General features: G+C 30.2%; 3 protein-coding genes across 3 annotated transcripts; all 3 read right to left on the bottom strand.

Annotated features, from left to right (window-relative positions):
• Positions 1-1,250: 1,250 nt before the first annotated feature.
• LOC124935898 (ribosomal lysine N-methyltransferase 5) lies at positions 1,251-3,027 on the bottom strand. Its single transcript, XM_047476332.1, has 2 exons — positions 2,306-3,027; positions 1,251-1,472 (listed from the first exon to the last, which is right to left on the bottom strand). The coding sequence occupies exon 1, from the start codon at positions 3,000-3,002 to the stop codon at positions 2,334-2,336; it is 669 nt and encodes a 222-aa protein (XP_047332288.1). The 5' UTR covers positions 3,003-3,027; the 3' UTR covers positions 1,251-1,472; positions 2,306-2,333.
• A 729-nt stretch (positions 3,028-3,756) lies between these two features.
• On the bottom strand, positions 3,757-8,741 carry LOC124933950 (FHA domain-containing protein DDL). Its single transcript, XM_047474402.1, has 11 exons — positions 8,477-8,741; positions 6,970-7,608; positions 6,105-6,133; positions 5,753-5,819; positions 5,601-5,658; positions 4,816-4,908; positions 4,629-4,743; positions 4,497-4,544; positions 4,359-4,404; positions 4,210-4,280; positions 3,757-4,102 (listed from the first exon to the last, which is right to left on the bottom strand). Exons 2-11 carry the CDS (start codon positions 7,576-7,578, stop codon positions 4,063-4,065), a joined length of 1,176 nt encoding a protein of 391 aa, XP_047330358.1. The 5' UTR covers positions 7,579-7,608; positions 8,477-8,741; the 3' UTR covers positions 3,757-4,062.
• Positions 8,742-12,217: 3,476 nt separating this feature from the next.
• On the bottom strand, positions 12,218-12,853 carry LOC124933952 (histone H2A.6). Its single transcript, XM_047474403.1, has 2 exons — positions 12,606-12,853; positions 12,218-12,528 (listed from the first exon to the last, which is right to left on the bottom strand). Exons 1-2 carry the CDS (start codon positions 12,792-12,794, stop codon positions 12,313-12,315), a joined length of 405 nt encoding a protein of 134 aa, XP_047330359.1. The 5' UTR covers positions 12,795-12,853; the 3' UTR covers positions 12,218-12,312.
• Positions 12,854-13,029: the final 176 nt, after the last annotated feature.

Here is a 13,029-nt window from a genome sequence, read left to right as displayed (position 1 = left end):
TTTTTATATTTGTCTTTTTAATATGAAATTTAAATATTATTGAATTTATAAAGTTAAATATTTAAACGAATTCAATATCTATTGTCTTGATAGAGTATAACAGCATATGAAATTTATATATATTTATTTTTAAAATGATCTTTGTTCTGTTTTAAAAACAAGTTTTTAAGTTTTTCATATGGCTTTAATTGTTCAACCCTTGTAACCATTATTATTTTGATGAAACTTAATTGTAAAATTAGTAATTACCACTCATCATGTTTGACCTTATAATTATCATGTTTTTAACTCTAAAACTAAGAAGATCTCTAAAACATAAATTACAAAACATAATGAATTTGTGTTTTTGAAAATTATCCTAGTTATTCATAAATTATGTTACCAGATCTTATTTCTATTATTATATTTGTTCATATACATGAAAATATGAATCAACGGTTTTTAATATATATTTAATCTATTTTAACAAATTTGTCAATCGACATCAACGATTTGAATGTGCATTTCGGTAAATAAACCGACCAAATCGAATCACTTACCCTTTTAATTATGGGTAGTATAATATTTAAATGATACGACAACTTAATGTAATAATAAAATTTGAAATAACACTTTGATAGTGGATCAATGCATACAATATTCATATAATTGTAATTAATTTACAAAAGTATTGAGTTTATCCCTAGTTGTACTTTACCCAGAACTGTAATATTTCTTGAGCTAACAAAATAAGATAATTTTAAAAACCAATAAGAATAATAATGTATTATACATTATCTACTTCAAATCTTATAGTCAAGGCATTATGTACATCATCAGATCCATTAAGTAATTTATAAATTATATCTTCAGCATTATTAATCTGAATTGTCTTCACATGAACAATAAATAATCAACTAAAGATTTAACAAATTGTGATTGAAATTTATATCAACAAAAACAAAAAAGTTTAAAAGAAAAAATATAGTATTTAAAATATTTCAACCTTGAAAATTGAATTGACAAAAGCAATTGTTAACTATACATTTTTATATGTATATTTTATAATCCCATTTTGTAGGATTGAATCTGAAACTTATAATCCATCACAAAATTTTAAATCTAAAAAAAAAGTGTTAAATATTGATGGTCTTCAAAACTAACAATGGTAGTACAATTTATTTTGGCATCAATTATACCTGAAATTTGAAATGACAAAATTCAAATAAAAAACTTTCATTTTTTTTATTTTGACATTTTAATTAAATATATAAAGACTAACTCAATGCATAAAATATAAAAACATGTCTGTTTTCACAGTTGTTACTTGCTCAATGCATAATAATCCATCGATAATGTAAAATTTTCCCACATAATATATATCCCAATGTGCCAAGTAACTTCATACTTCATAGTAACAACCAATCCTCAGATGCTAGAATATCAGCTGCTCTTGATTTGATCCCATAGACTAGATTGAAAAACAGCAAAATCTGCAAACAAACAAACAAACAGTCTCTTATTATTACAGATCTTGATTTTGAACAACATAGAACAAATTCATCCCGAGATCACATTTGAAAACAAAACTGAGTCTAAGTTGTCCTACACCCCACATTTTCCATTTGCTTTGTCAAAATATGATTCAGACTCAAAATTTTCACTAAACCCCACTTAGAATATGTCATATCTGCAAAACCATAACATTTTTGTTTTACCCATGTTTGTTCATGGGATGGCTAGCATGACCCCGATTAAATAAGGGTTCACCTTTGATCATAGTGGGGGTGGATTCCATAACATTTACCCAGCTTCTAGCACAAAATTGTGCAGTTATTCAAAGATCTCAACAAAATGGTTTTCCCTAATGAAAACATATATCCCTAATCAGCTCCTCCTTTCATTGTTATCTATCTATCAATTGTTTAATATACTATGCTAGTAACCCATTAGAATAGTTCAAGTGCAAGGAGTTGTGTCTATATAACCAAAGGTCTCGGATTCGATTATCACACTCTAAATTGAAGTGGGATCATTCCTAAAATTCAAAAAAATACATTAGGGTGTGACATCAAATGCAAAATTAGAACATGATTGAGTTTGATTTGTTGTTTCTTAGGGTATATCATCATTCTGTTCTCCTACACAAGACATTCTAGATTGAACCCTAATGATGTAATGCATTGCCCAAGAGAAATAAATACCAGTTGCAGCAGTTTATAATCATGCACAAACTATGAATACCCATATTCTACAAACACAAGATATAAACAGCAGCAACAGCAGCACATTCATCGTTTTCTAAAGTTGAAAAACAAAACTTTACCTTAACCAGGACGATTTCAGCAGATAATCTAAACTTTTTTCCGTAATATATAAACATCCGCTTCCTCATAAGCATATTCAGGATGCAAATGTTCATGAGGAACCTTCTCAATATCAAAAACCCGTTCACAAATCTCCCAGAAAAGAACATGAGCTTCCGGAGACCTCAATTGATAACCTAAAAGTACCGCACCTCCATCCGCCACCAGCGTCTCCATAGACGATATCAAAGGACCAACAGTTTCCTCAATGTAAACAACGTCAGTAGCAATAACAAGATGAAACGGAGATCCCATAGACTTAATCTGATCCGGTTTATTCCAATGTAGCTGAGTTGATTTTAGGGTTTTACCTAAAACAGATTTGTTACGCTTGAGATTGTGTTTTAAGGCTGGCATAACAGCAGCGATGTCAGTGAGTAGGATATCGTGGAGACCGAGGAGGAAAAGACCCATGCCGGCGACGCCGCAGCCAGTTCCGAGTTCGATAGCACGTTTATGGTTGAAATCAAGGAGAGAAGCGTAGGGATTGGTGTCGGCGGTGCAGGAAGATGGGTGCCATCGTTCGACGAACTTGACTAGGACGAGTGAACATGGCCAGACTGATGTACCGACGTGAATGGTAGCGTTATCTTGTTGGAATGATAGGATGGAATCGCGGATTGGAAGATCGATCACTGGTGAATCTGTAAACTTCATCTCTCCTTTCCCCTTTCTTGTTCTTCTGCCCAAAGTCTTAACTCACACTCATAAACTATTTATTAAGAAAAATTGTATTTTTTTTATCTTAAATTTTTATATTTGATTGTTTTCATTTTTCAATATACAATTATAATTCTTAACAACAAAATACATATATTAGGATTTAAGTTATATTTGATTTGCAAGGCGACAAACGAGTCAAGTAGTCGAGCTTGCAAGACGACAAACGAGTCAAGTAGTCGAGCTTGCAAGGCGACAAACGAGTCAAGTAGTCGAGCTCGAGTTTATAAATTTTGAGCTTGACCTCAATTATTTACCCAAAAGAGCAATTCGAAAAACTTGAATTAAAATTAAATTTTTAAATATTTTAAAAAAATATATTGAATTCAAAAAAGTTGAAAAATTCATCTACTTCTCCAATTAGAATGAATCAAAGTTAAACTTAAATAAATTTTGCCCAACAAAGTTAAAATAAGGATATGTTTGAAAACCATGACACTAAATATTATTAATATATATATATAATTAAAATATAAATTAATTTAAAACAATATTTAAAAAATATATATCTAAATTTTTTTATAAAACTCTGGGTGTTTCCAAATATTATAATTAATGCATTTTAATAATTAATTTTATATTTTAAATTAAAATATATATATACAACTAATATACATTTAAAATAAGGAAATAAACTCATATTTACTTGATAAAAGTCTAAGAAGCAAATATTATTAGAGTAAAATCCAACTCAAACTCAAACACCCACTGATAATCTATTAAGAAAATGTACATAACATTTGCCAAAGTAGTAGTAGTAAGTAACATCAAAAAGAAATTGAAATCCAACAACATAATGGTTAATGCGATAACAATAAGCTATAAAACCCCAAAATGTAATAATATGGAATACCCTTCAAAGAAGATGAACAACAACAAGGCCCCTCGAGGTGGTGTTCCTACATGCATGCAAAACATCACTCCTGTTTTGTTACTCGGTATCATATATATTTTCTAGCGCCTTAAAATAGAACATCACTTTGCTTGCAATCAGACCTCAATTGGAAGAATTCTCGTGCAGTAGCACATATTCTCGGCTGCACAAAACCAATAAACCGTAAAGATTAAACACAAAACAGAAGATAGAATGAAGTGTTAAAACCAAAACATTCTTGCATAATGCTTAATGAATTTCATTTCATACCTGCTATTACCAAACTTAAGAGTGTCTTGTTCATGAAGTTCATAATATCTTTGAGCTTCAATCTGAGTCTCCTACAAAACACACAAAAAAAACACAAAATTGTACATAAAAATCATAATCTAGGAACAAAGATTAATTAAATTACTTACATTGATGAAAGTTCCATTTGTACTTCCCAGATCCATTATGTAAGGCCTAACATGATGAACAACAAAGCAATTTAGAATGATTAATAAAAATAGACAAGTATTGTTGTATTATAACGCAGGTGATTATGATGTTCTTACGTTACTTTCTTTTTTAACATCCCATCTGGCTGTTCCTTCTCCACCAGCCTAACAGCAAAAAAATACGAAAGATCAAGCAAATTTACCACCAAATTAAATTAAATTAAATTAAATTATATTTAAAATATTTACCGATACTGAAGCACAGCATGTTGTTTGCTACAGGAAGGATGGTCTGTTGGAATGTCAGCTACTCTCCTTTCTCGCCCAAAGAGGTAACAGGTTTGTCGATGGACATACAGAGGATCTGTTATGCAAAAATGTAGAAATTATATACAACAAAAAATATGAGATAAACAAAAAGTCTTCCAAGACCTACCATTAAGAGCTTCACCACCCTTGAAAACATACAACCGCCACCTTATATCTGGTTTTCTAGCATCTGGAGGTTCATTAAAAAGCAGTGTCACACCTGATGCAAAATCAAAGAGGATTAGTAAGAGCAATCCAAAAGAGAAGGTGAAAACATATCTATAGCATCTATACCAAAAATAAAAGGGGAAAACTAAAAACATTGTCAAAGACATTTCTAGTATCCCATTTACAAAGTAGAATCAAATTCAAGATAGAAGCAAGCATAAGCATATAATTATTCTCAAAGGTAACATCCACCATTGATGATTCAGTTTAGGGCCATTAATTAGTTGTGGCTGCCTTGTTTTGATCTAGGGTATTTGAATAAACAAATGGCTATTTTAAAATAACCTTGTTTGATGAAAACAAGATTATTTGGGTAAAAAGACATTAGGGTATAAATATTTAATGAATGTTTAAATGATGTGATTGATGAGTAGATTGCGGGTTATCTGAAATTAATCTCTATCTCTAATAACCCACATCAACAAGGCCTGAGTCGTGGTATAGTTATTTTTGTCTAGTAATTGAACAAGCTAGTATACCCATTTTTTCAATACGTCTTTCAGGTCATGTTTTGTTCATTCACTCTTTAAGACAATAAATGGATCACAAACATTACAAGTTAGTTGTAAGCTATATATCTTTAGGAACTACATTAAATACCTAGCAACAAGAATGCTTAACAAATAATAAGAAGCTCGTCCAATCAAGCAGAAAAATAAAATCATAAGTTGCTAGTTTGTGTACCTTTGACCCGATTAGTCTCATCTGCAAGCTTTCCTGATAGCTCAAATGAAGGTTTTTGCTGCAAATAATCATAAAACAAATCAGCCAACTAAAATGATACTATGATGTCATGAGCTACTTCTCCATAGATACTATTGAAATTGTGATCTCACCTTTTCCTTTGTTTCCAAGGCCTCTTGAGTAGCATTCATTTTTTCAAGTGGATCATCATCCTCATTCCTACAGATAAAACCAATCTCCTCTCAGACATTATATAAAGCCAAGATTATAGTTCAAACCCCTCAATTTACCAGGCATGTCCATACTGGGGTACCATAATGACCACAATCATTCATTCTTTGAATCCAATAGAGAAGGAATTAATGCCATTTTTTTTACTTTAAGGTAGAAAGAAGAACAAGTCTCAGATGTAATGTAAATCAGAAAATATTCAAAAAACAACAGGTAATGAGAATTCACATCCTTTAAACCAGTAAAAGATTTAGAGGTGAATAAGTGGACAACCTATGTTCATCTCCTCTTGAGCTTCTCACCTGGTAAAACAAAAATTTCGAGTGAAAGTCAGGCAAACATCATATTAGCACAACAGAAGATAAACTCTACAAATACGAACAAATGAGTAATACACAGAAGGATTAACTTTCTCAATAAAAACAAGTAACAAGAATATGTCCAACATTTAGCAGTGTTCCTTGTGGTAAAGGGGTTATGTAATCAGTTACATAAATATAAATAATTCAGAAAAGATAATAGATGTGCAATTACTTTCAAGAGAAGGAATATGTAAATAATTCCAAAGTTCATTCCAGCCTATGTATTACTACATGCCATACCCGCTTTAATTTATTTAAGTTAAATGACGATGAAGGTATACTTACAACTTACAAGTTATAAATGTCAAGAAAATACAACTCCAACTAACAATATACTTGAAAATATCAATGGACCAGATTTCTCCATAGACAACTAATCCTGAAATTCTCCCAATCATAAGCACAAACACAAACAGATAAACAACCGATCAAATGGTTAATAGTCATGATTTTCCTAAGTGAAGGATGCAAAATTGAGATATTTTGAATGAATATAATTATTATGTTTGAGCAGGAAAGACACAACCACACTGGGACTACAAATAAATTGTAAACATAATGCATTATGTTTATCTACGGTAGATGGAAAAAAAGATTATTCACGTCTATGATGAAGAAGTTCAGTACACTACATCCTTTACTTAAACTCCATAATCCACACCTAAAAATGGTTTATTGCAATATTACTAACAATTAAATCAATCGACCCAATCAGCACACAATCACAAAACTATAAATAACAGAAAAAAGATAAGGAATGGGTTTCAAGTTTGAACCTCGTGATTATCAGCAGCTGAAGGAGATGATCGAGATTCATGCCTAGATCGATTGTGATGTGCAGATGGTGAAGTTGATCTCCTGTTTGTTGACCTATAAGATCCACTGCCAGAGGCATCCCTTCCCGATCTTTCTTTCTTCCTGCTATCTGGAATTCCCTCACGTTTCGCAGATGTTGAAGGGGGTGATTGAGATTCATTTTTAGACCTGTGATGTACAGGAGATTTTGATCTCCCATTCCTTGTTCTTACAGACCCATTTCCAACGGCATCTTTTCTCGATCCTCTTTCCTTCCTACCATCATCAGCTATTTCCTTAACAAAATTCTTTTCCTTATGTATGTCACGGTCACGGTCACTTCGCGTTCTATGACTCCTCTTTTCATCCTTCTCACTAACTCTCTCAGACTCTCCATCAACCCGAGCCCTTCTCAACCTTTTTGTCCGAGGTGATGGTGATCTGGACACTGAAGACCTCAATTTGGGTTGTTCAACAGGAGACCTTCTTCTATGAGAAGGTGACTTTTCTCTTCCAGAAGGGCTCCTTTTACGAGGTGATCGATGATGCCTAGTTGGTGACTCTGAACGGTTCGACAAACCGCGTCCCATTATTGACACACAATGTAGTGATAAATGTATCTAAGAAAAGAAAACATGGTCAGATAAACTAAAATCTCAATAACTCAATATAAGGGAAGTGACATATTAGCATTCCTAACCAATAACTACCTCCTTTCCTCAAATAAAAGATGATTCAGTCCAATACTTTTATGAATATTAGCAAGGAACCTAGCAAACAAAAATATTGTATCGGCCACAGTAGAAATATTCCATAAATAGGGACTCATCTCTAGATCAAAATTCACTATTGAACGCACTAATCATTCAGCTTGGTACTTTCTTCCTCTTGCCTTGGGTGGTGCGCCATTCATACTCAGATGTGTTCTGTAATATCTATACCAAATTTCGTCACAAAGATACTTGGATAAACCCACCATTACAGTGAAGTGGTTCATCCACCTATCCTTAGTCTTGTCTGAAAGCTCTTCCTCTCAAATCATTGTTGAAATCATTAGTGGAAGCATAAATGAGAAAAGTCAGGCAAGATGAAGAAGGTACCAAGATTGATTCAGCTTGAGTTTGACATCACTGCTTTAAGAAACCTTAAACTGAATTATTAGTGGGATCGTGAACTTCGAGCTAGAGATGAGTCACTATAGTCTATTATGAAGACAGAATATTTCTATTGTGGCCTATACAATTCTTTTCCATCTTGGATTATCAAAATACACTAGAAAGAAAAAGAAACCCAATATCCTAGTTGAGGATCATCATGTCACAACATTTCCCGTTCTACCCAGTAATTCTTGAAGACTGAATGGGTTGACAATAACAAGAACACTACAATTTATCCAACCCATGTAACCCTACTAGTGAACTAAGAATAAAATGATTTGAATACTAAAGTTACAGTCTTACAGAAGTTAGAACAATGAAAATGACTTACAAAATGAACAAATGTCTACTTGCGAGCTTGTCACTGAGAAACAACCGCGAAGATTATAGGTACACAGACGACAGCTGGGAACAGTGGTATTAGGGTTTAAAATGAACAGATGATTATTGCCGACATTATAAACTAAATACCGGATTTCAAAGGCTTTTCCGACCAGAAAATAGCGACGGCAACGGAAAATTCTCAGGATTTAAGAAGAACTGAAACTCTGAATCGGTGTGTCTGGAGGATTTAGGGCGCCTCGATGGCCAGAGAATAACTTTTTTTTTTTTTTTTGAAGAGAGATGGTAGGCTTTTTTAGATTATTAAATGGGCCATGGTTTATGCCCATTGGATATTTAGGTCTACTAAAAATTTCTTGAAACCCAAAGAATAAATATTAAATCCAATCATAATTTTCAATTTATTAATTTTTGAATTTAGTATAAATACATTTAGATTCAATTCTGACCTAATGGATTTTGTACATTTACAAAAATAAATAAAGACTTTTATGCATATTAGTATCTCATAACTATTTATTTGTTAAGTGTTTAATTTTTATAAATTATTCAATTAAATTGTAAACAAAATTTATAAAAATATGGGCTTAACAATCATTTTAACAATTTTATAACCTTGATAATAGTGTAACAATTTTATAACCTTGATAATAGTGTAATATTAGTCTTTCACAAACTAATATTGTTACTTGTTAGTTACTTTATTGAGTTATAATACTGCTAATTATTTGGTTTGAATAGTTAGATTAAACAAATATATTAGGAAAATACATCATTAGAGCATTTCATGTGATAAAGGGTGCTCAAGTCTTATTAAAATTAAGTGGGTAAGTGAATCCACCAAACCCTTAAATTGGACAATTGTCCAGATCGAACAAAATAAAAACAAATATTAGATAAGAAATTTAGTGTTTCACTATGATTTCGAATAGCAGTATCGAATTCAAGTGGATTATGTTCAAATCGAGTTCAGATCGATTCTAATTTGAGTGAACTGAGTTGTACGAATTTGTTGGTCAGTTTAGGTTATCATAAATCGTATTCATTTTTATATAAATAAGTCTTTTTCATAAATTTATTAATTAACTCTATCTCTCGTCGGATGTAAATGAATATAACTAATCGCGAGTTATTTGAATTTCGGATCGGTAAAAAGTTGGTTAGAACTCGTTCGGTAGTCAATACGATCTAAGTTTAAAAAACTAAAATAGAATTTTTAGATATTTGACTTGTAAACATATTTTAGATGCTCGTTAATGGGTTTACTAACCTAATAAGCATTTCATGTGATGATTTTTTTAAATTAAAAGAGTAAGTGAACCACAAAATCCTAAAATTGGAGAACAATCCAATCGAGCTGAATAAAAACACATATTAAATATATATATATATAAAATCAGTGTTTCACTAAGATTTTGAATAACTGTCTCGAATAAAAGTTGATTATATTTCGCCTTCTTAACTGAATCGTCCAACCGAGTTCATATCAGTTCTAGTTTGAACGAACTAACAATTCAGTTGATTAGTTTACGCTATCATAAATCACATTCATTTTTATATAAAAGTGTTTGTTTCATAAATTTACTAATTAAGTCTGTCTCTAGGATGTAAATGAATATAGCTAATCACAAGTTATTTAAATTTAAAATATTAAAAGTTCATTCGAGCTCGTTCGTTATTCGTAACAATCTAAGTTTAAAAAAACTAAGAGAATTTTTAGATATTCGACTCGTAAACATGTTTATTTAGATGCTCGCTAATGAGTTTACGAACACGTTAGTTTAAAATATTGTTTAATATTAATTAATATTTTTTAATAAATTAATATTTAATAACCCAAAAAATGTAAACTCTTTCCCTTACGTGATTTTTTTAAAATTGTAAATAAGCTCGTCTAAACGAATTCTCTTAATGAGACGAATTCGAGCAACTCCAGAACTAAACTAAATAAATACGAGCTCGAGCTTTTATATTAGAGCTCGAGTTGAGCTCGAATCCGAATATATACTAAGCGAATGAGTCTCAAACTGGTCAAATTGACTCAGTTCTTTACCATCCTAGTTTCAGTTCCAGCTTAGTAGCCGGAAATAATTTTCCTTCCACATCTCTTCCCTACAAAACATTAACAACCCTCTAACAATATAATTTTTTTTATTCATTTTCATTATTATTTGAGTTCAATTCATTTTTTTGAGTTCAATTCAGAAAACATATATTTTGATTTACAAGTCAACTCTCGAAAAAATAGAAGAAGACATCTTCTGATTTCATTTGGACTAAAATATAGAATATTTGGATTCTATTATCTTAACTAAGATCATTTTCAATCTATAAATCCATTTTTAAACTCAAAAAGATATCACATCATAATCCATCTATAATCCAAAAAAATCAATTTTCAAACTAAAAAATTATTTCAATTTACATCAACTTTTTAACCTTTCCAATAACTACCTATATATTTATAAACTTGATAAATTAAACCCTAATATTTTTTTTATACCACACTCATTAAAGAATGTGATAAAATTAATTATAAATCAATAATTTATTATACACATAGAAAAAACAAATTAAACATCAATAAATAAATAAATACAAAATTATACTACACAAACCAAAATTTCATTAAAACTAACATTATTAATAAAAACAAATTAAACATAATTAAATAAACATATAAATTCATAATGTGCATTTTCACAATATTTCAATTAATTTTTATTATTTATGTTGTATTTTTAATTATTATAGAAAATGTAATTTTTATTTTTAAGTATGGTAAGAGATATATTTTTAATTATTGTGGAAAATATAATTTTTATTTTTAAGTATGATAAAATATTTTTTTTATTTATTGTAAGAAATATATAATTTTTATTTTTAAGTATTTTTAAGAAATGTAATTATTGTATTTTTTTTAAAAGTTTTTTATCAATAATATTATAAATTTATGATATATATAAGATAAAACAAAAAAAAATTAAACATACAAATGAATTATATAGAAAACTAAAATTAATTAAAAATTAAAATGTTAAAAATAAATGATATAAAAAAATGTTAAATATCCAAATAAAAAATTAATAAACTTCAAGAACTTTTTTTTCAAATTTTAATTCATTGGGTTGATGAATAGTTCACCGCATATATAGGTTTTTTTTCTTCTTTTTTTTTTTAAATCTCATTTTTGGAGAGAAATAAATGGGTACCATTGGAGTTGGTCTAAGCCAACTAATTTCTATAAGAAATTTCTGAAAATTTTATCCTAAAAACTAACTTATATGTAAATATTTTCTACCAATCTTATTCATATTCTTATTTAATTGTGTTTTAATTTTATACTTGTAATTATTTTTTTCATGCATCCAATATTATTTCACATTTTTGCACAAATTTTATACAAATGTAGATTAAAACCCTATTAACCAAATTAGTTCTAGATCTTTCTTGCCCTATAGAAACAATCTCTAACTTTTCAACAAAATTAATGTTTTTGTAACAAAATGGAAGCCATATATTTTCTAATCCAAAAATTTTCAATAATTTTATACAATCTAACCATCTTAAAAAACACTAAATTCTCATTTAAGATATCTTTCTTTTGTATCTTCAAATCTATTTCACTAAATCTTTTAAATACTCAATTATTATTACTTAAAATGACCCTTAATTAATTATGACTGATTCAAACATTAAATAAAATAAAAAGCTAATTTATAGATTGATAAACTAAAATTTTCATAGATAGATAGATAGAACAGAATACACACTAAATAAAAAGAAACAAAAATAACATAAACCCTAATTCAAACCACTACTCATTCATTCATCTTCATCAGCAGCAGGTTTTGAAGATCCTCCAGCCTTCTTTGGAAGAAGAAGATTATGAATATTCGGCATAACACCTCCATTAGCAATCGTAACATCTCCAAGAAGCTTACTAAGTTCTTCATCATTCCTCACAGCAAGTTGAATATGTCTAGGCACAATCCTAGTTTTCTTATTATCTCTCGCAGCATTTCCAGCCAATTCCAAAACCTAATCCATAAAGAGGAAGGAAATTCAAAATCGGAAACCTATATATTGATTCTTTTGATTATTATAGAGAAATTTACCTCAGCGGCTAAGTATTCAAGGACGGCAGCGAGATAAACAGGAGCACCGGCGCCAACACGTTCGGCGAATTTACCGGCTTTCAGGAAACGAGCGATACGACCGACGGGAAATTGAAGACCGGCTTTGCTACTCCTTGATGTAGCTTTCTTCGCTGTTGCGGAACCTAGGGTTTTGCCTCGACCAGCCATTGATATGATGAAGAAGAGGATTGAAATGAACGATTGAAGGAGAGAGAATTTGAGGGTTTTGAAATTAGGTTTTGATTGGGTCTGTTTTAGTTATATAGTAGTGGGGAGTTTATTATTGGCCAATCAGATTAGAGTACGCGGATTGAGTTTTTGTTATTTATAACTGTTTTGAATCAACGGCCCAGATTGAGTTTTATTTTTATGTTTTTGCTAAGATACCGCTTTGCTTTGTACG

This window comes from Impatiens glandulifera, chromosome 4 (assembly GCF_907164915.1).
Source record: "Impatiens glandulifera chromosome 4, dImpGla2.1, whole genome shotgun sequence".
Lineage (NCBI taxonomy): Eukaryota > Viridiplantae > Streptophyta > Magnoliopsida > Ericales > Balsaminaceae > Impatiens > Impatiens glandulifera.
This window is presented reverse-complemented; position numbering and strand designations above follow the sequence as displayed.